A 26,263-nucleotide genomic window follows, 5' to 3' on the forward strand; every position below is an offset into this window, starting at 1 on the left:
ATGGAAGTGTGTCCACTCTGACAGACTCCCAAACACACTCTCTCCATGTGCCACACACACCTCTTTACATAGATGTAACCACACCCAGGAACCCATCACATGAATAGACATGTGTTTCTGACATCACCACAGGTCATGAAACAAACATAGATAGGCATGGTTATGCCCCTTACCCAGGGGTGAGGTATATGGGTAGCCAGACCCTCCCATCTCTCATAGCTACCCATAACCCGGACCCAAATATACTAAACAATTCCTTATTGCTTTATGTGTATTAAAGAAAACACTCCGGGTTACATCACAGCGACAAGCCTTCTCTGTGATACATACCTCCCATCGACTATACAACCTTTAGCCACGCTACAATACTCTTTTGCACTATTAAAATGGGGTGCGTTTTGTGACTTTAAATAGTTCATAAGCTTAATACTCTGTCCTGCTTGCCGTCAGTATTTTATGAATATCCTTGTCTTGTTTTTTATTAATGTCTAAAATAAAGTATATATGGTTTTATATTTGCTTATGCCTCTTTTTCACCTGCAAATGAGTATGGTGGTTGTTGATAAGTATTGTCTTTGGAGATGGCAAGCCCACTAGTGGATTTTGGTTATGTATAAGATTTTCTACGGCCGTAGAAAGCCGTATAATACTGATCAGTAAAATACGGCAGATAGGAGCTGGGGCATAGAGAATAATTGGGACGTTTGTTAGGCGTGTTTTACGGACGTATTTTCTGCACTAATACGACTGTAAAACTCGCTAGTGTGAGAGCAGCGGGAACAAAACAAAAAAGTAAACAAAACAGAAAAGATCAAAAAGCAAAAAAGTAAACAAAAAATAAAACATAAGAAAAACGGACACTTTTCACCTTGTGATAGGTCCTCTTTGAGAACAATGGATGTGGCGATGTCACCTTCTAGGTCCCAATTTATCAGGGTGTTTTCATCAGTTTTCTGCCTTTACAACACCTTGAAATGTTGCAGAATTTTAGCACAAATTGAAGATGTGCAAATTTTTTTGGTATTTTTAAACCAGTCCCGCCGTCAGCTCTACCAATATGAGTAGAGTTGAGCTGGATAGGGCAAGGTGAAATTCACCCAGAAAATTAATACAAATTTATGCTACTTTTGTGACGTGAATTACTCAACATATTTATTCCAGTCCCTGAGAGGAGTAATATTTTTGGTGGCCGTGCACGGCAACTGTAAGCTGCACCTAATTAAATGAATTAGGTGTACATTGCTCCAGCCATGTCTTTATTAAGAATGCAAAGCACCAGTCTTAATGAATCAGGCTCCTAATATTCATACATTGCATCAATGGACAGCAAAGGGGACTGGATTTGGAAGCTATGGTAATGAGGAGATTAGGCAGTTTCTATGCAAGTTTTTAGAAATGTATTAAAATAATTGAAATAATTAATGTCCATTTTGGGTGGAAATTGCAGGTTTTTCACCCTTTGCCATGCGCATGTTGAATTCCATGACAAATCCGTAGCAAAGTTCATGCCATATTCTCATGTAACTCTTTCAGATGTGGATACACCCCAAGTGGTCAATTTAGTGGTCATTAATAACAATTTATTACTTCCATATTGATTAATAGTAATAAAAAAGTCATTTAAAGTATGTCGGTGCAATGAACTCAATGATAAGAGATAACAGAGAACGTCATTATGATTTCATTCTTTATACTTTTATAGACAAAGAGAAAACTTCAGAGTTCTGGAATGATAAAATGTCTTGTATGATTAAGGAAGCCGAAAAATTAAAACCAATAAAGCACAGAGCCCGGAATCTGCTTCTCTTCCTGGGAGATGGTAAGATTGTTATATAAGGAAATTAAGCATCAAGCATCATTTTTGTTCCAGAGCCTAGACCCTTCCCAACATATCTCTGTCATATATGTCTCCACAGAGAGTATGTTTCTGACATGAGGGATGAACCTCATAATGCAGAATCTAACATTAGGATTCCATTTCCAGAAATGTTGGCTTCTCTTAGGTATATTGATGGTTCCTTCAGTAGTAAGGTCTCCCCTTCTCAGTGAAGCTCCCAGACATTTAGGCACCGCTGGGGTGCTTTGACAATTTTTCCTGGACTTTAGGAGGTATTCCTTTTTTTGGCAGGCTTATAGATAGTTCAAGACAATCTTGAAGTATGTCTGAAGATGACGTGCTGATCGGTTCTCTAATTATTGAGTAGAACTACTGATCGGAAAAGTCCGTTCTCTTTGCAACTGGTATAGGAAGAATAGGATGTGAGAGTGAGCTATTACTGTTACACATTGTAATGACCAATATGCAAGAACCATATTTGTGTGGGCAGCAGGAGCAGGGGAGCAGCTGTGACCCAGAGCAGTATACAGTATCCCTGAATTAACTACCTCATTAAAAAATAATGAACAAAGCAATAACAAGGAGATGATAAGTAAATGTGGTTACTGTGTCTCCTGGAGTTGGAACTACAGAGGGCATGGGGCTGTGCTATTTTTATAACTCACATATGAATGAATGAAAGTTCCCAAAGCAACAGATATTTTCACCTCTTTTGGTCAGAATCTGAACTGTTATTCCTAGGAAAGACTGAGGTCAAATAACCCATTAATACACACATGGTCAAAATTGTTGGTACCCCTCGTTTAATGACAGAAAAACCCACAATGGTAACAGAAATAAGTTGAATCTGAAAAAAAGTTATAATAAATACACAATCTATGTACATGAACAAATGAAAGACAGACATTGCTTTTCAGACATGATTCCACAGAATTAAAAAAAAAAAAAACTCATGAAATAGGCCTGGACAGAAATGATGGCACCCCTGAAAATAATGTGCAAAAGGGGCATGTTAAATCAAGGTGTGTCCACTAACTAGCATCACAGGTGTCTACAATCTCGGAATCAGTGAGTCGACCTGTATATACAGATACTCACTGTGCTGTTTGGTGACATGGTGTGTATCACACTCAACATGGACAAAAGGAAGTGAAGGAAAGAGTTGTCTCAGGAGATTAGAAAGAAAATTATAGACAAACATGTTAAAGGTAAAAGTTATAAGACCATCTTCAAGGAGTTTCATGTTCCTGTGACTACAGTTGCACATATTATTCAGAAACTTAAGATCCATGGGACTGTAGCCAACTTCTCTGGACATGGCCGCAGGAGGAAAACTGATGACAAATCAAACAGATGGATAATATGAATGGTAACAAAAGATCCCAGAAAAACTTTCAAACAGATAAAAGGTGAACTTCAACCTCAAGGAACATCAGTGTCAGATCGCAATATCCATCGTTGTATGAGCCAAAGTGGACTTCATGGGAGAGGACCAAGGAGGACATCATTGTTGAAACAAAATCATAAAAAAGATAGACTGGAATTTGCCAAACAACATATTGACAAGCCACAAAGCTTCTGGGAGAATGTCCTATTGACAGATGAGACAAAGATTGAACTTTTTGGCAAGGCACATCAGCTCTATGTTCACAGATGGAAAAATGAAGCATAGAAGAAAAGAACACTGTCCCTACTGTGAAACATGGAGGAGGCTCTGTTATGTTCTGGGGCTGCTTTGCTGCATCTGGCACAGGGTGTCTAGGATCTGTGCAGTGTACAATGAAATCTCAAGACTATCAAGGGACTCTAGAGAGAAATGTGCTGCCCAGTGTCAGAAAGCTTGGTCTCAGTCTCAGGTAAAGGGTCTTGCCACAGGATAATGACACAAAACACACAGCTAAAAACACCCACGAATGGCTAAGAGGAAAGCATTGGGCTATTCTGAAGTGGCGTTCTATGAGCCCTGACCTAAATCCTATTGAGCATCTTTGGAAAGAGCTGAAACATGCCATTTGGAAAAGGCAAACTACAGACAACTGGAGCAGTTTTTTAATTATGTGGAAGCATGGTTGAAAAGTGATGTCTGACATTCATTTGTTCATTTTTGCGCTGCTCTTTGACTCACATCACATAATGGGAACTTACAGCGCAGGCACCAGGGACATTAATGAAGGCAGAGAAGGCGGCACCCCCCTTGCACGGAGGGACTGAGCGATGGCTGGGAGGCGTTTGTGTCCGGGGGGAAAAGACATACCCCCCAGACAGAATACAGGTATGGCGGGCAAATTATAAAAAGTAAGATTGCAGCGTTGGAAGGGAACCCCATAAAAAGGGCCACCTTCACAGAATGCAGCATTAGTACTGAACAAGGTGACTCTTTTAGTTAAAAACGCCTGGGGGGGTGATAGGTTCCCTTTAAATTAAAATGTACAGAGCTCAGTATTGTTGATTATTTTAAGTAGATGTCTTTACAATTAAAAAAGATTGTATGTTAAAGTATATACTAATTTCCCATATAGCCCTGTGACCCAGTGCTGTGTTTGAAGGAGACTGGCAGACTGGATCATTTCAATAGCTAAGCTAGGCTCTTTTTATGTTCCAGGTTATTTAAAGAAAGCACTGAGCCTGATGTGGAGTTTTAGGGACTGGTACTGAAAGTGGGACATTAGTGGATCTTTGAAAGTTTTCTCGCAAGTTGTGTAGTTTTACATTTTAGATATTTAAAGAAATTCAGTGTGATAAATAATTATTTAAATTAGAATAATAATAAGAAAAACCCCACAAACAAATGCAACAGAAGCAATATCATTGTGTTTTTTACATTTCTCTAAACAGGCATGGGGATGCCCACAATCACAGCCACTCGAATCTTAAGTGGTCAGCTGGAAGGGAAGCTGGGGGAAGAAAATGAACTCACAATGGATACTTTTCCTTACGTCGGCTTATCTAAGGTTTTCTAGTAAAAATGTTTTTCATGTCAATTATATATGAGGGGACAGTATGAAGATCTTTTTAATGACCTTTTTACTCATAGACCTGAGACAGGGACAAGGGGGCATCCTCTACATCTGGTGGAAAGAACGTTTAAGCATAATAACAGACGCGGATTCTTTACTGTAAGAGCAGTGAGACTATGGAACTCTCTGCCGTATGATGTTGTAATGAGTGATTCATTACTAAAATTTAACCCATTATCTACCAATGTCCTTTTTTTGGGACACCTAATCTTTAGCTTCTAGCAACTAAGATTTTATAATTTTTATAATTAGATCCAATTTTTTGTGTTGTGTTTGTAAAATGAATGTTTTTAAAATAGGAAATCATGTCATTGTCATTTTTAATTGAATATTGGGACACCCTTTTCTGAAAAAATCCGTACTTGTAAAAAGTTTGCAAATTATGTTTCTGATTCATTAGGACCCAAATCATTAAAAATCTGTCATTTAAAAAAAAAAAAATGAAAATTGCTAATTTGGCAAGTTATAGCTTAAGAGGGGACTGGATGCCTTTCTTGAAAAGTATAATGTTACAGGTAATGTATACACTAGTTTCCTTGGTAGGGCGTTGATACAGGGAACTAGTCTGATTGCCGATGTGGAGTCGGGAAGGAATTTTTTTCCTTAATGTGGAGCTTACTCTTTGCCACATGGGTTTTTTTTGCCTTCCTCTGGATCAACATGTTAGGGCATGTTAGGTTAGGCTATGGGTTGAAGTAGATGGACTTAAAGTCTTCCTTCAACCTTAATAACTATGTTACTATGTTACTAATTTAGAATTTCATTCTTTTTTTGTGCACGTTTTCAGTATAACCTTTACAGATCCATTTAGGTTCTTAAATCAAGTAAACTTACAAAACAATTAAATTGTCAATGGTGTCAGTTGAAGAGTCAAAAATGAAGTTAATAATTCCTCATACAACAGTTGTTATAATAAGTTTAAAGAATAACCGTTGTTTTAATTTTTATACCATAAATCAGTAGTAGAAAGGAAAAGGTCAGCTCACCCATGTTACGGAGATCAAAGCAGAAAAACTCTGCAGTGCTGCAAAAATTGGAAATAAGAAAAATTGCAGCATTCAAGTCTTCATAAAATCATTAATTATTGTAGAAATAAGAATGTAGAATTGTTTCATGTTGCTGTCTTTAGTCATTGTATATAAAACTGTGAACTGGTAGGTGTCTTATGTCATATCCTGCAGTGCATATAATCCGAATGGACCAATCACTAAGGGGCAGGTCATGGCAGGTAAATAGTTAAATTAGTTTATGGCAAGAAAAAAAATAAGAAAAATATCTAATTGCAGTGAAAGAATACAAAAAATAAATATAAGACATAGATGAATGAAAAAACAAACAAACAAAAAATCAAAATAGAAAAGAACAAATTTAATTGTAATGATATATAATGTCCTGGTTAATATTCATACCCAGGGACGATCTGGTCTGTAGAGAGAAAATCCACCAACACTCTTGGTTTAAGAGTTTCCTTCAATGGTCTTCTCCTCAGAAGGGTTTGTTAACCTGATCAATGCCTTTAATTTTGCAGGGAGTAATATCTCTATTTTTTTTCGGAAAGATGTCTGGAGGCTGCTGAACATTTGAATAACATTTGTTGGAAGTGTCTGATAGGTGTTGTGGTATGTGTTTTTTTAGTAGGCCTGTGGTGCAACCCTCATAGTGCATATTACAGGCAGTCCATGTAATTAAATATGCCACAAATGTGTTATTCCTATTAACAAAGCTTTTTATATTATAATTCTTTGTTCTGACACAAGAAGAAAAAGCACAGGCACAGTCTGTATGTCTATGTATATCGTGTGCCCACATTTATAGAAACCCTGTATGTAACCAGGTTTTCTTTTGACTCGTCTGTGAGTTAAGAAACAAACTGGGAGACAATCGGCTCCATAAATTTGGAGCTTTTTTGGCAACAAATCTGACAGGTTTGGAGAATTCATTATTTTTTTTGTCCTGATAAAGTATAGGTAAGTGTTGTTTAACAATACTACTTATAATATTGAACTAGGGACTGTACTTGGAAATGATTGAAATATCATAAATATTTTTATTGAATGTTTGATTTTTTTTGTTCGAGAAAGCCTTGTCTGTCTATATTATTCACAATATTATGGGCTGTCTTAAGCATCCAACTAGGATGTTTTCTATGTTGATGTTTTTGACCTACCCGTGTGAGATCCTTTTGCAATCTCACTTCTGAGGTGGTATCTTTTTGATCCTGACAAATTCCCCAATGGGGATTTATAATGGATAATGTGTTTGGAATGGCAGGATGTGGATATGAGAGTAGAGTTTGTGACTGTATCTTTTCTATATGGGGAGATGGTAATACCAATGGAAGAATCATGAGTCAAAGTTATGTCCAAAAAGTTGATTTGTGTATTATGGACATTGGAAGTAAAATTAAGGTTCATATCATTATGACTGATATATGAAGCTAATTCTTTAGCCAATGTCACAGGGCCATCCAATATCAGGAGCAAGTTGTCAATGTAACGACTGTACCATCTGATATGGGAGAAGGGATTTGATTATGAGAAAATGTATGTCTCTTCACGGATGCGTATATCTGGTTTTAATATAGTTAGAAATTAGATAAAAAGCCATACCGCTGTGTCAGAGTTGGACCGGAAGATGCCAGGAAGGACGCTGGCCGCATGGAGAACAAGCGGATGTCTGAAATACAGAGCGGAAGTGTGCATCGTATACATTGTGAAAGCCGCTCATGAACACCAGCGGCTCAATATACAGTCGCGTTGCGCAAGCGCTTAATAGAAAAAGAAAGAGGAGGAGGGAACAGGGGAGGAAAAGAGGGATTCGCAAGCGCATGTACCAGCCAGAATAAATGGCCAAGAGAGTGGGCTTGTGTCCCAAAGAGTAGATCCATATTAACCGCCCCATTTACCAAGATAACCTTAGGCAGCAGAGGCCTGTATCTAGGACCTGTTGGAAACAAGAATCAGTACAAACAAAAATAAAAGTAATAATGAAAATAAAAATAATTGAATAAACAATATAAAGTATATATATATATATATATATATATATATACGTGCAAAATAACATATAACTGTAAAATAACAATAAATACAATAGTAGTAATAAATGATAAGAAAAAAGATGAAAAATTGGATAATAATAATGAAAGAAAAAATATAAATATACATAAATGAGTGAGTCTATATGATGCCTCATAATTTTATTATAATACATGAAAAATATATATAAATATATAGGAACAGATAATATCAGCCCCATAAACTCTGCTCACACACAGGATAAAGAGCGATACTGTTCAAATGTCCTTAGGCAATTTCCCTAGATATCCATATCCATAATAAGATGGTTCCATCCTCCAAAGTAATCCTCAATACCATCGATACGGTGAACCAAATAGGCCCCCTGCTTCCACCAATTCCATAATGAATTTGAATTCTCCATGTTTACTCATGCCACTTGGTATAGTGATATTTCAGATCCACGGATGAGAAGTCCATAAATGCCGTAAATAGAGTTAACTGGGTATATCACCGGTAGCAGCGGATAGCCTCCCCTATTGAAGTCTTTATGATTTCTTCCCTTAATCAAATATACTGATCCGTAGTACTTGCAAGTTGAATTCGTTGTATGAGGTAAAGGAAGAACGCTGATAAGATAAGCCATCCCAGAGAAATGCAATGTCAATATTGGTTATCCAGGATCCCTCAACGCCAGAAGAATGTGACAAAGTACATCCCTTGAGCCACCTGTTATGGATACAAATGGGACTAAATAACTCAACACGGAAATCTGTGCATCGCCTTGCCATAATTCATCCCAAGAAGCCCGTGACAAGAAGCTCTTCATTCAGCCCTGTGGGTGTCACTGATTGAAGTTCATAAATCCACCTGGATTCAGTTCGTAGTAGATGTTTACGTGTAATTCCACCCCTATCCCTGGAGAAAACCTTCTGTAATCCCACAATTCTCAAGTTTGAAGGAGAGCCCCTGTGTGCTGCTAAGAAATGAGCGGCTACAGGAGTGAGGGCTTTGCCCTTTCTTTGATCCATGGTAGCCAGATGTATGGTGGATATTTGTTTCTGGGTCCTCTTCCTCAATTCCTGAGAGGTTTGCCCCACATATATCATATTGCAGGGACAGATGAGGGCATAAATCACATCCCTGGATTTGCAGTTAATATAGGCTTTTAATGGATGCTTTTTATGGTTAACTGGATTCATAAATGTATCCTGGGTTGGGATCATAAAAGGGCAGATATTACAATCCCCACATGGGAATGACCCCCTCAGGATAATGCTCCAATTTAGCCTAGTGGTGGATCTAGAAAAGTGGCTCCTGGTCAGCAAATCCCTTAGATTTGGGGCCCTCCTTGACGTGAGAAGCGGCCTGTCACTAGTGACTACAACCCTTCAGATGTCTGCTCAGAGTATCAACCAATGTCTGGATAAGATCTCTCTCACCTGCTGCCAGTTGCTGTTAAAGTCCATAATAAATCTTGTCTGTGACTCCCGGCAGCGTTGTCCCGATGACAGAAGCGATACTTGATCATGTTGTCTCGCACCTTTAGAGAACTGGACTTACATTGGCTCACCTTGGATATTTCTGGAATCCTCCATAACATCCGCATTGGTCTTGGAACAGGTGTGACATCTTTGATCAGCACAGCAAGGGTTAAATTGACTCTTCCTTGCTAAACATAGCACCATAACCAGCTCTTAATGCACAAGACACATGTCAGGGTTGTAGTGTTCTGACAATTACCTGATTGTTCACCAGCTTTCATCAAAGCTTTATAGGTGATAGGAAACTACTGGAACATGATAAAAACGTGATAACACAGTTCATATTAGCATCATAAGATCATCGTCCTCTCCAATTGTGGTTGTCAGTTTAGATACTGTAATCATAGCTGTCAGCGATGGTTACTGCAGTTGTGGTTGTCAGTCATGGATGCTGCAGTCGTGGTTGTCAATGGTGATATGAATTCTAATTAACACAGTCTATTATTACTCAGAAATCATAGCATTGTTACCTTGTGGAACTTCTGGATAGCGACTTTTTCTTCTTGCAACTTTTAAGAATCAATTGAATTTAGATTCTTGATCTTGATTGAAGTCTTCATTCCCTATTCTATATCAAATCTGGTAATTTTCCTAACCTATAATATCACAGCGTACCATAGTAATGTAATATCCATAAAATTATCATCAGAATATTAATATGGAATTCATTTTTGGAAAAATAAAATAATAATAAATGATAATACATTATTAACCATATTCTTCATGTGATAGGACATTTTTATGTTATAGGCGTAATTTCTTTCTGAACCCATAGATATCAGTGTGTTTTTAATGTAACAAGTGTTTCCATCTTTATTACTAAAAACTTATTAATAAACTATATTTATTAGACAAATAATATGTAAGAATGTATAGCCATGAACCAAAATAAGAATATATATGAATAAATGAATGAATCAGTGAAAGAATTGCTGTATTTAACTCAGAATTGAAACATTTCTCCTATAATGAAACCATATGATCACTATATTTAATGAAGCAATATTCTTGTACTAGACGTTACTTTATTAAATATTGATGTTTTCTTCTTGAGATAAAAAATAAAAATTAAGAATAAAAATGAAGTAAGAATAAAAATTAAAAATAAAGTTAAGGCATTTATATGTTGATAACAAATGCAGAGTTATGTCTGGTAGGTGTTGAGTCCCCGTCTCTGGACAGGGGAAATCTCGAAACATCTCCGCTGTGGTCTCCCATTCTTCTCCAGCCGCAGTGAAGCCTGAGACATTGGTCTCAGCGTCTGGCTCAGGCTGATACTGTGCGACTGGATACTGCTGTGCTTCCAGGCTCTGCCTTTGTAGCCAGCACTGATCAGCAGCGAGCAGGTCTTTCTGGGACTAAGTCCTGCTTTTCCCATACTGAGCATGCCCACAGGATGACCTCCCATTGGAGGTCGGGGGTCACATGCTCAGATCCTGTTGTGGCTCCTATTGGACCATATGGAAGGTCTTGTAGCACTGCTGCTATAAAAGGTTTGCATGGCCGCTCGGTCATGCGCTAGTGTATACTTGAAAATGTGTGTGTGCTGATGTGTGAAAGTCACTCATTAATCATCCCCTTCCTTGTGTATGACTGTTCGTGTAAGGAGGATGATTGCTATCTAGCACCCGACAGAGCCATCAGTACTTAACACACGACACAGCGTCTATTGCTGTGACCGCTAGTGCGGCACCGTGTGCTATTAGAGCGCTTTCCTGACGCAAGTCTAGGTGGTTAGTGGTGTCCGCTAGAGCGGCACTGCACGCATTCTTGTGCATAAAAATTATTATTTAAGTTATACTCTGACAACCACTAGCGGTGTCAAGCGCAAGTGGTCTAGACGAACTCTAATCCTGAGACTTGGGATTGAGTTCTGTGACTACTTGCTTGTGCTCTTTGTGCGGTACCGCGGCCCTGTGACGCAACAGGGTTCGCTGTTTTCATACAGGGTGAAGCTAACCCGTGTGTGTATCCTCATTGTACCGCCATATACAGTTAGGGCCAGAAATATTTGGACAGTGACACAATTTTCGCGAGTTGGGCTCTGCATGCCACCACATTGGATTTGAAATGAAACCTCTACAACAGAATTCAAGTGCAGATTGTAACGTTTAATTTGAAGGGTTGAACAAAAATATCTGATAGAAAATGTAGGAATTGTACACATTTCTTTACAAACACTCCACATTTTAGGAGGTCAAAAGTAATTGGACAAATAAACATAACCCAAACAAAATATTTTTATTTTCAATATTTTGTTGCAAATCCTTTGGAGGCAATCAATGCCTTAAGTCTGGAACCCATGGACATCACCAAATGCTGGGTTTCCTCCTTCTTAATGCTTTGCCAGGCCTTTACAGCCGCAGCCTTCAGGTCTTGCTTGTTTGTGGGTCTTTCCGTCTTAAGTCTGGATTTGAGCAAGTGAAATGCATGCTCAATTGGATTTAGATCTGGAGATTGACTTGGCCATTGCAGAATGTTCCACTTTTTGGCACTCATGAACTCCTGGGTAGCTTTGGATGTATGCTTGGGGTCATTGTCCATCTGTACTATGAAGCGCCGTCCAATCAACTTTGCAGCATTTGGCTGAATCTGGGCTGAAAGTATATCCCGGTACACTTCAGAATTCATCCGGCTACTCTTGTCTGCTCTTATGTCATCAATAAACACAAGTGACCCAGTGCCATTGAAAGCCATGCATGCCCATGCCATCACGTTGCCTCCACCATGTTTTACAGAGGATGTGGTGTGCCTTGGATCATGTGCCGTTCCCTTTCTTCTCCAAACTTTTTTCTTCCCATCATTCTGGTACAGGTTGATCTTTGTCTCATCTGTCCATAGAATACTTTTCCAGAACTGTGCTGGCTTCTTGAGGTGTTTTTCTGCAAATTTAACTCTGGCCTGTCTATTTTTGGTATTGATGAATGGTTTGCATCTAGATGTGAACCCTTTGTATTTACTGTCATGGAGTCTTCTCTTTACTGTTGACTTAGAGACAGATACACCTACTTCAGTTGATGTTGTGAACGGGTTCTTCTTCACCAAATTAAGTATGCGGCGATCATCCACCACTGTTGTCATCCGTGGACGCCCAGGCCTTTTTGAGTTCCCAAGCTCACCAGTCAATTCCTTTTTTCTCAGAATGTACCCAACTGTTGATTTTGCTACTCCTAGCATGTCTGCTATCTCTCTGATGGATTTTTTCTTTTTTTTCAGCCTCAGGATGTTCTGCTTCACCTCAATTGAGAGTTCCTTTGACCGCATGTTGTCTGCTCACAGCAATAGCTTCCAAATGCAAAACCACACACCTGGAATCCACCCCTGACCTTTTAACTACTTCATCGATTACAGGTTAACGAGGGAGACACCTTCAGAGTTAATTGCAGCCCTTAGAGTCCATTGTCCAATTACTTTTGGTCCCTTGAAAAAGAGGACGCTATGCATTACAGAGCTATGATTCCTAAACCCTTTCTCCGATTTGGATGTGGAAACTATCATATTGCAGCTGGGAGTGTGCACTTTCAGCCCATATTACATATATAATTGTATTTCTGAACATGTTTTTGTAAACAGCTAAAATAACAAAACTTGTGTCACTGTCCAAATATTTCTGGCCCTAACTGTAGTCCGTCTTTATTCAGCAGCAGGTTCCATCTCTGCACGGTGGACCCCGAGCTGTGAACGCACCTTATACCATCTCTCTAATTATTTGGCGCATTCCGCTAGCCCTAACAATGTCTCAGTAACACATACCCTTCATTAGAGTAAAAAATGACTTTTATAATACTTCATCTAATTATACCCAATAATACCTTATTAATATTTCTTCTTTATTAAAATGTGTGAAGAAGAGGTATTGATGAAATGTGATGATGTAATCAGGATCAAAAACACATTTTCCCCTTAATAACAAAAAATATTATTTTATGAAAAAAAATAATTTGCAAAAATAAAAATTTAAAATAATTAATTATTTTATAACTGTCACATCAGCTTTATGCCATATATTTGTCTGAAGATGTGTACCCATCTATGTAACAATTAAAAAAAACACTGAATACCATCAAGTTATCATTTGGAAAAATTTTCGAAATGTAGATTTTCTTGATAAACCATATTGATGTGTGATTGCACTTATCTACTATTAACTACATCAAGAATAATAATTACTAAAGAAATAATTACTAAATAAATATAGAAATACAGTACAGACCAAAAGTTTGGACACAACTTCTCATTTAAAGATTTTTCTGTGTTTTCATGACTATGAAAATTGTACATTCACACTGAAGGCATCAAAACTATGAGTTAACACATGTGGAATTAAATACTTAACAGAACAGTGTGAAAGAAATGAAATTATGTCTTATATTCTAGGTTCTTCAAAGTAGCCACCTTTTGCTTTGATGACTGCTTTGCACACTCTTTGGGGATAACTCAGTTTTGGAGATTTTGATTTTGGCTTTTGGTAAAATTTTACTCTGTCTGTTTTCAAAAGCTTAGTATGATTTATTTCCCTTTCAAGATTCCCATGTTTTCTAGAAAAATCAAGGGTTGCGCACATTCAAATAAAGAATCTTTTTGTGACACAATAACACAAGATACAGAATTTAGGAATCCAAATTTGTTTACAAAACATTTTATCATTGATTGTGTATTAACATTTGTCATGAGAGATTTGTACAACCTTTCAAATATGGACATGAATGTACAAGTAAATTGTTTCCGGCCAATCCTTAATTTTAGAAGAATATCAATATCTGGATCATTTTCTTTTAGTCCACAAAACATGAGAATTTTCAATCTTTCTATATCGGTGAAATTTTCGTGGAAATCATCATTCTGCATTTTTAATGAGAACCTCCTGGAAAAAGTTACTGGAAACCACATTTTAAACAACTGATTTTTCTCCTCATTAGTCAAATCAAACTTATCAGCAAAACTCTCAAATATCTCAGAATTTCTGCACACATGGATTTTGTTATCATATGCTGGAATGATTTTGCATAATTTTAACAAGTTTTTCCTAACTTTAACTTTCACATAAAATAGGTGAAGTAGATACAAAGAGATTGTCCATTTGTCCATATCAACATTTGTTCCCCATCTTTCATAAGATTCTGAATAGTAAAAGGCGTCTGTCCCTGTCATGGAGTATGGTAAAAGTCTTCATAAGCACAGCTACCAGCTGTTCATTCCATCTGTGAGTAGTTTGAAGTCCATAGAGAGTGAAAGAGAGAAGGCCCAAGGTGACAGCCCCCACGTGTCCACCACCCACCTCCTAAGAACCATGATTATATATGTCCCATAGAACACGTGTTCTCTCTATATGGAGTTAACTTTTACTCTGAGCTCAATATACAGAAACAGTACATGTAACGTCAGTCAAACCTTCCACGAGGCTCAGTACAGAATTGAGAATAAGAATTATTAATATTTAACAGGCTGCAGCAATATGGCGCCAGCGCTTGCGCGGTAGCATTTATTGGCAAATAGAGTTGAGCGACCTTGACCTTTTTAGAGTCGAGCCGGGTTTCGCAAAACCCGACTATCTCAAAAGTCGGGTCGAGTGAAATCGGCCGATTATGACGTAAAGTCGGGATCGACCGAAACACGAAACCCAATGCAAGTCAATGGGGCAGCATAGTCGGCAGTGAGTGGGGGCCAGGAAAACACCTAGAGTGCCCATTTTAATGTCAAAACCATCCATTCTTCTTAATGAAGCTTGTCAAGCGTAATTTACCTTATAATAATTGGAAGGCATTTGAAATTGGGGGTCATTTGGCTAAAGTTGTGGTGGGTAGGGCTGGTTCAAGTAATTAGTGGGCCCAGGAAATCTGGACCACGTCACGGCAGTGGAGCAGGGAGAGGTAAGTATTTCAACTTTGCAAGTGCTGTGAACCTGAGCAAGCAGGGGGGGGGCACTCGTTGGCATTGGCACTGGCACAGGGCCCCTCAAAGTACAGCGGTGTGTTTGCACGGCGGGGGCGCCTCCCACCGGCAGCAACACTTTTGCGTACCATGAGAGGCCCTGTGCCAGTGACGTCGCCAACTAGTATTCCTCCCCCCACCTGATGAAGGAACCTGCACTTTCATCTGCACCTTCCTGTTTGTCCCCGTGTAAGGTGGTATGGTATGCGGGAAGGGGGACCTGACTTTCAGCAGGGTCACAATCTTGCAGTGTAGCGTGCACGGGAAATGTTGCGTTATGGGTCAATGTACCAGCAGACTCATCTATCACTGGCTGGGCAATGGGCAGGATGAGGAGGAAACACAGATATAGGCCCAAAGAATAAAGTGGGCTAAATGCAGTTCAAAATTGGTAACACAGGACTAATCAGGGGGCATTGCAGTGGAGGACAACTGGAATGAGAGGCTGACACAGAGAGTAGGCCCAAATCAGTAAGTAGTCGAAATGCAGTTCAAAATTGGCAACAGTAGTAAACAGGCGGAACAGCTTTGTTCAGTGGAGGAGAACAGCAAGGAGTGGCAGACACCGATAGTAGGCCCCAACCCAACTAGTAGGCCAAATGCAGTCTAACATTAACAACTACTTAACGAGCGCCTGAAAACGGAATTTCAGGACAGGAAACCAGGAGAACAGCAAGGAGCGGCAGACACCGATAGTAGGCCCCAAACCAACTAGTACGCCAAATGCAGTTGTTCCGTTTAACCACAATTTAATGAGAGCCTGAAGATAGAAGTTCAGGAAAGGCAACCTGGAGAACACCTTGGAGTGGAACACACCATCTCTCTACACCCCATACCCAATTTGTAGGCCTAATGCAGCGTAGTTTCCAACAACTACTAAACGAGAGCATGATGATCGAAGCATTGGCGAGGAAACCTGGGGAACACCTTGGAGTGTAACACACCATCTCTCTACACCCCATACCCAATTTGTAGGCCTAATGCAGCATAGTTTCCAACAACTACTAAACGAGAGCCGGAAGATCGAAGCAATGGAGAGGAAACCTGGGGAACACCTTGGAGTGTAACACACCATCTCTCTACACCCCATACCCAATTTGTAGGCCTAATGCAGCGTAGTTTCCAACAACTACTAAACGAGAGCCGGAAGATCGAAGCTCAGGAAAGGCAACCTGGAGAACACCTTGGAGTGGAACACACCATCTCTCTACACCCCATACCCAATTTGTAGGCCCAATGCAGCGTAGTTTCCAACAACTACTAAACGAGAGCCGGAAGATCGAAGCAATGGAGAGGAAACCTGGGGAACACCTTGGAGTGTAACACACCATCTCTCTACACCCCATACCCAATTTGTAGGCCTAATGCAGCGTAGTTTCCAACAACTACTAAACGAGAGCCGGAAGATCGAAGCAATGGAGAGGAAACCTGGGGAACACCTTGGAGTGTAACACACCATCTCTCTACACCCCATACCCAATTTGTAGGCCTAATGCAGCGTAGTTTCCAACAACTACTAAACGAGAGCCGGAAGATCGAAGCAATGGAGAGGAAACCTGGGGAACACCTTGGAGTGGAACACACCATCTCTCTACAGTGGAACACACCATCTCTCTACACCCCATACCCAATTTGTAGGCCTAATGCAGCGTAGTTTCCAACAACTACTAAACGAGAGCCGGAAGATCGAAGCTCAGGAAAGGCAACCTGGGGAACACCTTGGAGTGGAACACACCATCTCTCTACACCCCATACCCAATTTGTAGGCCCAATGCAGCGTAGTTTCCAACAACTACTAAACGAGAGCCGGAAGATCGAAGCTCAGGAAAGGCAACCTGGGGAACACCTTGGAGTGTAACAAACCCTCTCTCTACACCACGGAAGGGCTGATTCTTAGGAAGGAAGGCTGTCGGAAAGAAGCAGGGCGCGTCCGAGGGTGATTATATTCTTATTAGGTATATACTCACCCTCGGACGCGCCCTGCTTCTTTATTTGTAATGAATGTTTATTTGCAATGTGGTTTTGACTTACTCTATTTTTTTGGTAAATAATGATTTTATTATTTTCATTGTTTTGCATCTTCTTGGCAATAATATAAAGAAGACGCGACAGGACAACACTCGGTGGATGCCATATCTGTGTTTAAAATTGAAAAAACCTTTCAGTTAACTACTTGCAGGAGAAAGTTATTGTAGCTGGTGGCCATTTTTAGTACTGTACCAGATTTTTGTTGTATCTGTTTGTTTTTAATGTTAAAATGTCTGCATTTGATATCTCTCCAGTATTTTCTTTTTTATAAGCAAAATACTTATTTTTATATTTTCTGATGTTGGTTCCAGGGGTACACGGGCAGCAGTGGTGTGGTCAGTGGAGGCCTAGTGGAAGGAGTGACCGCAGACAGGCATCGAAGGCCTAAAATAATAACACATGGCTGTAGGCAATTTTAAATTGGTTACAGGGGTACACGGGCAGCAGTGGTGTGGTCAGTGGAGGCCTAGTGGAAGGAGTGACCGCAGACAGGCATCGAAGGCCTAAAATAATAACACATGGCTGTAGGCAATTTTAAATTGGTTCCAGGGGTACACGGGCAGCAGTGGTGTGGTCAGTGGAGGCCTAGTGGAAGGAGTGACCGCAGACAGGCATCGAAGGCCTAAAATAATAACACATGGCTGTAGGCAATTTTAAATTGGTTCCAGGGGTACACGGGCAGCAGTGGTGTGGTCAGTGGAGGCCTAGTGGAAGGAGTCACCGCAGACAGGCATCGAAGGCCTAACATAACAAAAATGTCAATACAATGGTATTGTCAGTGGCAGGCATTGAAGGATGTCAGCGCATAGACTAAACATTGGTGGAGCTGTGAGATAATTTTGCAAGTGGTAGAGCACTGTTTGAGCTGGGGTGGGGGGAAACTGTCTTGTGGCCGGCGGTACAGGCCCAGGGCCCCTCATATTACAACGGTGTGTCTGACGTTGGGTGCGCACCACCACCGCCAGAGACACTTTATTGTACTAGGAGGGACCCAGTGGCAGTGCCGTCGACCAAAAGCGGGCTCACCCACCTCTTCAGACAAACTGCACTCTCACGGGTGCTGTCGCCAAGTGTCGATACCACGGCCCCGTGTGGGGAGTTTGGCCATTTAGTGAGGTGTAAACATGTCGTATGCTGGACAATCAGGTGCAGAAAATTACGAGATTGGAAAAGGCATTCAGAATAGTCCACAGGCAAGACCTTTTCATAGGAAAGCTAGGTGTCAGCCGGGCAAGGTGGGGCAAAAGATTTCGAAATCCAGTTGTGGTTCATTTTAATGAAGGTTAGATCATCTACATTTTGGGTAGCCAGACGAGTCCTTTTTTCTGTTAGTATTGAACCTGCAGCACTGAATACTCTTTCTGATAGGACACTAGCTGCCGGGCAAGCAAGCTCCTGCAATGCATATTCTGCCAATTCTGGCCAGGTGTCTAATTTTGATGCCCAGTAATCAAATGGGAATGACGGTTGAGGGAGAACATCGATAAGGGATGAAAAATAGTTTGTAACCATACTGGACAAATGTTGTCTCCTGTCACTTTGAATTGATGCTGCAGTACCTGTCCTGTCTGCGGTCATAGCAAAATCACTCCACAACCTGGTCAGAAAACCCCTCTGGCCAACGCCACTTCTGATTTCTGCCCCTCTAACTCCTCTGGTCTGCTGGCCCCTGCAGCTCGTGTGAGAACGATCACGGGCGCTGTGTGCAGGGAATGCCAGAAGCAAAGGGTCAACAAGAGTTGAATGTTTGGTTGCTAATATTAGTTCCAAGTTCTCATGTGGCATTATATTTTGCAATTTGCCTTTATAGCGAGGATCAAGGAGGCAGGCCAACCAGTAATCGTCATCATTCATCATTTTAGTTATGCGTGTGTCCCTTTTGAGGATACATAAGGCATAATCCGCCATGTGGGCCAAAGTTCCAGTTCTCAAATCTGCGGTTGTGCTTGGTTGAGGGGCAGTTTCAGGCAAATCCACGTCACTTGTGTCCCTCAAAAAACCAGAACCCGGCCTTGCCGCGCCACCAATTTCCAGTGGCCCCGGAAAAGCTTCCTCATTAAAAATATAATCATCCCCATCATCCTCCTCGTCCTCCTCCTCCTCTTCGCCCGCTACCTCGTCCTGTACACTGCCCTGGCCAGACAATGGCTGACTGTCATCAAGGCTTTCCTCTTCCTCAGCTGCAGACGCCTGATCCTTTATGTGCGTCAAACTTTGCATCAGCAGACGCATTAGGGGGATGCTCATGCTTATTATGGCGTTGTCTGCACTAACCAGCCGTGTGCATTCCTCAAAACACTGAAGGACTTGACACATGTCTTGAATCTTCGACCACTGCACACCTGACAACTCCATGTCTGCCATCCTACTGCCTGCCCGTGTATGTGTATCCTCCCACAAAAACATAACAGCCCGCCTCTGTTCACACAGTCTCTGAAGCATGTGCAGTGTTGAGTTCCACCTTGTTGCAACGTCTATGATTAGGCGATGCTGGGGAAGGTTCAAAGAACGCTGATAGGTCTGCATACGGCTGGAGTGTACGGGCGAACGGCGGATATGTGAGCAAAGTCCACGCACTTTGAGGAGCAGGTCGGATAACCCCGGATAACTTTTCAGGAAGCACTGCACCACCAGGTTTAAGGTGTGAGCCAGGCAAGGAATGTGTTTCAGTTGGGAAAGGGAGATGGCAGCCATGAAATTCCTTCCGTTATCACTCACTACCTTGCCTGCCTCAAGATCTACAGTGCCCAGCCACGACTGCGTTTCTTTCTGCAAGAACTCGGACAGAACTTCCGCGGTGTGTCTGTTGTCGCCCAAACACTTCATAGCCAATACAGCCTGCTGACGTTTGCCAGTAGCTGCCCCATAATGGGAGACCTGGTGTGCAACAGTGGCAGCTGCGGATGGAGTGGTTGTGCGACTGCGGTCTGTGGACGAGCTATCGCTTCTGCAGGAGGACGAAGAGGAGGAGGAGGGGGTGCGAACGGCTACAGCCAATTGTTTCCTAGACCGTGGGCTAGGCAGAACTGTCCCAAACTTGCTGTCCCCTGTGGACCCTGCATCCACCACATTTACCCAGTGTGCCGTGATGGACACGTAACGTCCCTGGCCATGCCTACTGGTCCATGCATCTGTTGTCAGGTGCACCTTTGTGCTCACAGATTGCCTGAGTGCATGGACGATGCGCTCTTTAACATGCTGGTGGAGGGCTGGGATGGCTTTTCTGGAAAAAAAGTGTCGACTGGGTAGCTCGTAGCGTGGTACAGCGTAGTCCATCAGGGCTTTGAAAGCTTCGCTTTCAACTAACCGGTAGGGCATCATCTCTAACGAGATTAGTCTAGCTATGTGTGCGTTCAAACCCTGTGTACGCGGATGCGAGGCTAAGTACTTCCTTTTTCTAACCATAGTCTCATGTAGGGTGAGCTGGACTGGAGAGCTGGAGATCATGGAACTAGCGGGGGTGCCGGTGGACATGGCAGACTGAGAGACGGTGGGAGATGGTATTGTTGCCACCGGTGCCCTAGATGCAGTGTTTCCTACTACGAAACTGGTGATTCCCTGACCCTGACTGCTTTGGCCTGGCAAAGAAACCTGCACAGATACTGCAGGTGGTGCGGAAAATGGTGGCCCTACACTGCCGGAAGGGATGTTGCGTTGCTGACTAGCTTCATTGGCCGAGGGTGCTACAACCTTAAGGGACGTTTGGTAGTTAGTCCAGGCTTGCAAATGCATGGTGGTTAAATGTCTATGCATGCAACTTGTATTGAGACTTTTCAGATTCTGTCCTCTGCTTAAGGTAGTTGAACATTTTTGACAGATGACTTTGCGCTGATCAATTGGATGTTGTTTAAAAAAATGCCAGACTGCACTCTTTCTAGCATCGGATACCTTTTCAGGCATTGCAGACTGAGCTTTAACCGGATGGCCACGCTGTCCTCCAACAGGTTTTAGCTTTGCCACGCGTTTTGGGCAAGATACGGGCCCGGCAGATGGAACCTGTTGCGATGTTGATGCCTGCTGCGGCCCCTCCTCCTCCGCTTCAGAACTGCTGCCGCCTGCACCCTGTTCCCCCAATGGCTGCCAATCGGGGTCAAGAACTGGGTCATCTATTACCTCTTCTTGTAGCTCGTGTGCAACTTCGTCTGTGTCACCGTGGCGGTCGGTGGTATAGCTTTCGTGATGGGGCAACATAGTCTCATCAGGGTCTGATTCTTGATCAGCACCCTGCGAGGGCAATGTTGTGGTCTGAGTCAAAGGACCAGCATAGTAGTCTGGCTGTGGCTGTGCATCAGTGCACTCCATGTCAGATTCAACTTGTAATTGGCATGGACTGTTAACTGCTTCACTTTCTAAGCCAGGGACGGTATGTGTAAAGAGCTCCATGGAGTAACCCGTTGTGTCGCCTGCTGCATTCTTCTCTGTTGTTGTTTTTGCTGAAGAGGACAAGGAAGCGACTTGTCCCTGACCGTGAACATCCACTAACGACGCGCTGCTTTGACATTTACCAGTTTCACGAGAGGAGGCAAAAGAGCTAGAGGCTGAGTCAGCAAGATAAGCCAAAACTTGCTCTTGCTGCTCCGGCTTTAAAAGCGGTTTTCCTACTCCCAGAAAAGGGAGCGTTCGAGGCCTTGTGTAGCCAGACGACGAACCTGGCTCCAGAGCTCCAGACTTAGGTGCAATATTTTTTTTCCCACGACCAGCTGATGCTCCACCACTACCACTACCCTCATTACCAGCTGACAATGAACGCCCCCGGCCACGACCTCTTCCACCATACTTCCTCATTGTTTTAAAAACGTAAACAAACTAACGGTATTTGTTGCTGTCACACAAATTACACGGTGAGCTATAACTTCAGTATGATTTAGCTACCCCTTTACAGGTGAGTGAGACCACAATGAAAATCAGGCACAATGTTACACACTCTGTTGTTGGTGGCAACAAATGAGAGAGATGCCACACACGCAGGACTGTCACTGAAGCACAAATGTAAATATTAATCTCCCACTGATTTGATTTTTTTTTTTTTTTTCAGGGAGACTTTAGGAAAAAAAAAAATAGAATAAAATGATTTTTTCAGGAAGAATTTAGAAACCAAATAAAATAAAATGATTTTTTCAGGGAGAATTTAGAAAACAAATAAAACAAAAAAAGGCTTTCTATGGCCCACTGAGTGAGAGATGACGCACACAGGAGTCAGGAGTGGCACACAAGCCCAGAGGCCAATATTTATCTCCCACTGATTGATGTAGTGATTTTTTCAGGTAGATTTTGGAACCCAAATCAAGCTAAAAAAAATAATAGGCTTTCTATGGCCCACAATTGGAGAGAGAGAGAGAGATGGCACACCCAGGAGTCAAGACTGGCACACAAGCAGAAAGGGCAATATTAATCTCCCACTGATTTGTTTTTTTTTGTTTTTTTCAGGGAGACTTTAGGAAAAAAAAAATAGAATAAAATGATTTTTTCAGGAAGAATTTAGAAACCAAATAAAATAAAATGATTTTTTCAGGGAGAATTTAGAAAACAAATAAAACAAAAAAAGGCTTTCTATGGCCCACTGAGTGAGAGATGACGCACACAGGAGTCAGGAGTGGCACACAAGCCCAGAGGCCAATATTTATCTCCCACTGATTGATGTAGTGATTTTTTCAGGTAGATTTTGGAACCCAAATCAAGCTAAAAAAAATAATAGGCTTTCTATGGCCCACAATTGGAGAGAGAGAGAGATGGCACACCCAGGAGTCAAGACTGGCACACAAGCAGAAAGGGCAATATTAATCTCCCACTGATTTGTTTTTTTTTTTTTTTTTTTTTCAGGGAGACTTTAGGAAAAAAAAAATAGAATAAAATGATTTTTTCAGGAAGAATTTAGAAACCAAATAAAATAAAATGATTTTTTCAGGGAGAATTTAGAAAACAAATAAAACAAAAAAAGGCTTTCTATGGCCCACTGAGTGAGACATGACGCACACAGGAGTCAGGAGTGGCACACAAGCCCAGAGGCCAATATTTATCTCCCACTTTTTTTTTTTTGTTCCAGGGAAAATTTATAAACCCAATAAAAAAAATAATAAATAGGCTTTCTATGGCCCACTATCTGAGAGACAGAGAGAGATGGCACGCTTAGGACTGGCACACAAGCCCAAAGGCCAATATTAATCTCCCTTTTTTTTTTAAGGGAGAATTTATAAAACCAAAAAAAAATAAATAAATAGGCTTTCTATGGCCCACTATTTGTGAGAGAGATGGCACGCTCAGGACTGGCACACAAGCCCAGAGGCCAATATTAATCTCCCACTTTTTTTTTTTTTTCCAGGGAAAATTTATAAACCCAATAAAAAAAAAAAAAAAATAAATAGGCTTTCTATGGCCCACTATCTGAGAGAGAGAGATGGCACGCTTAGGACTGGCACACAAGCCCAAAGGCCAATATTAATCTCCCACTGATTGATTTATTGATTTTTTCAGGTAGAATTTAGAACCCAAATAAAGCAAAAAAAAAAAAAAATGGCCTTTCTATGGCCCACTGAGTGAGTGATGATGCACACAGGAGTCAGGAGAGGCACACAAGCCCTGAGTCCAATATTTTTCTCCCACTGATTGATGTAGTGATTTTTTCAGGTAGATTTTAGAACCAAAATCAAGCAAAAAAATAAATAGGCTTTCTATGGCCCACTGAGTGAGTGATGATGCACACAGGAGTCAAGAGTGGCACACAAGCCCTGAGGCCAATATTTTTCTCCCACTGATTGATGTAGTGATTTTTTCAGGTAGATTTTATAACCCAAATCAAGCAAAAAAATAAATAGGCTTTCTATGGCCCACTGAGTGAGAGATGACACAGACAGGGATGGCACTCTAGCAGAAATGTCAATCTTAATCTCCCACAAAAAAAAAAAAAAAAACAGGGAGTGTCCTTCAATTGCTATCTCCCTGCAGTAATCTCAGCCAGGTATGGCAGGCAGCAATAAGGAGTGGACTGATGCACAAATTAAATAAAAAGTGTGTACAAACCAAAAAGATAGCTGTGCAGAAAGGAAGAAACAAGAGGATTTGTGCTTTGAAAAAAGCAGTTGGTTTGCACAGCGGCGTACACAGCAATGCAGCTATCAGGGAGCCTTCTAGGGCAGCCCAATGAGCTACAGCGCTGAGGGGGAAAAAAAAAAAAAAAGTAGCTTCCACTGTCCCTGCACACCGAAGGTGGTGTTGGGCAGTGGAAATCGCTACAGCACAAGCGGTTTGGTGGTTAATGGACCCTGCCTAACGCTATCCCTGCTTCTGACGAAGCGGCAGCAGCCTCTCCCTAAGCTCAGATCAGCAGCAGTAACATGGCGGTCGGCGGGAACTCCCCTTTATAGCCCCTGTGACGCCGCAGACAGCAAGCCAATCACTGCAATGCCCTTCACTAAGATGGTGGGGACCAGGACCTATGTCATCACGCTGCCCACACTCTGCGTTTACCTTCATTGGCTGAGAAATGGCGCTTTTCGCGTCATTGAAACGCGACTTTGGCGCGAAAGTCGCGTACCGCATGGCCGACCCCGCACAGGGGTCGGATCGGGTTTCATGAAACCCGACTTTGCCAAAAGTCGGCGACTTTTGAAAATGAACGACCCGTTTCGCTCAACCCTATTGGCAAATGATATATGCTACTGCGCATTTTGCTGAAGTACATTTTTTTTTTCAAAGCCAACAATATTATTTGCAGTATGTAAAATAGGAGGCAGGTAATTGAAGGTTCAGTCACCAGTCATAAGCACATGTTTAATTGTCTTTCATAGATTTGTGATGGGTCTGGCAGATATTGTAGAAACAACTCCCACAGCCATAGATCAGAAAATGATGACACATCCTACTGGTATACTGTACCATTTGTTTAGATGATGGAATGATTTATTTAGTAAAATACATTTTCTCTCATTTATTTCCACAGACATATAACATAGATCGCCAAGTTCCTGACAGTGCAGGTACAGCAACAGCTTATCTTTGTGGAGTGAAAGGAAACTATGGAACCTCTGGATTAACGGCTGCTGCTAAACGATCTAACTGTAGCACTCAAGCTGGGAATGAGGTTGAGTCAGTACTAAAGAGAGCTAAGGCAGCAGGTACATAAAGTGTGACAAACGTTAGCATTAATTGGACACTTTATACAGATTCTATAATTCTATTTGTGCAGCTCAAGCTACAGAAAAAAAAGACATAAAACTAAGAAAACATCTAGAAAAGAGCCATACTTACTATTAACAGGTAACAATACTAATGCAGGATGCAGCAAGGCTTCATGATAAAGCCAGAGCCAGGACAAGTCTACAATACTGATGTCAGCATGAATCAGAGCCTGGCACAGCTGTATGATTCAGACCTGTTTGTTTTTACCTAAAAAGCTCTGGTATTTCAGGGAAATATCATTTGAAAAAAAAGCTGGGAATATTGGGAGAACCTTACTAGTCCATCGTGACTTGAGTCCGGCTTCTCCCCACCCCACTCCAGGTATCCCTTCATGTCTCTCCCATCTACGAACATAGTTAGGGGGACCTATCAATCACCTACAGCAAAATGGAGAAAAGCTAGAGTGTTGCCAGACTAATCTCATCTGTTGCCATGGTTCTTAAAAACGCTCTGGCATTTCAGAAAAAAACATATCTCGTTGCAATCAAGCTTGGTTTTTGCAGTAAGTGAAACAAAAAACTATGGTCACTCTGGAAAATTAGTGCAGGATATGCCATTAATGAGGAGAGACTGCAATCTGCTGGTAAGCGGAGCCAATTTGTGCTGGAAGATCTGCAGAGGGAAGGATTTTGTGTGCAACCCAAACCATGAGGAGTTTTGGTGCCAGGAAACAGAGCGGGGTAGATGTGAGGCACCGCTGAGACCAACATGACA

The 26,263-nt window shown here is 41.5% G+C and overlaps 1 protein-coding gene across 1 annotated transcript in view; it reads left to right on the forward strand.

The window, feature by feature from the left end:
• The window catches only part of LOC138638052 (intestinal-type alkaline phosphatase-like), a 119,597-nt gene that overhangs the window by 8,713 nt on the left and 84,621 nt on the right, over positions 1-26,263 (forward strand). The window contains exons 2-4 of the mRNA XM_069727022.1: positions 1,703-1,819; positions 4,673-4,788; positions 25,311-25,485. Of these exons, the coding sequence (XP_069583123.1) occupies positions 1,703-1,819; positions 4,673-4,788; positions 25,311-25,485 (408 nt within the window). The remainder of the gene's footprint in view (positions 1-1,702; positions 1,820-4,672; positions 4,789-25,310; positions 25,486-26,263) is intronic.

The sequence above is a fragment of the Ranitomeya imitator genome, chromosome 5 (assembly GCF_032444005.1).
Source record: "Ranitomeya imitator isolate aRanImi1 chromosome 5, aRanImi1.pri, whole genome shotgun sequence".
NCBI lineage: Eukaryota > Metazoa > Chordata > Amphibia > Anura > Dendrobatidae > Ranitomeya > Ranitomeya imitator.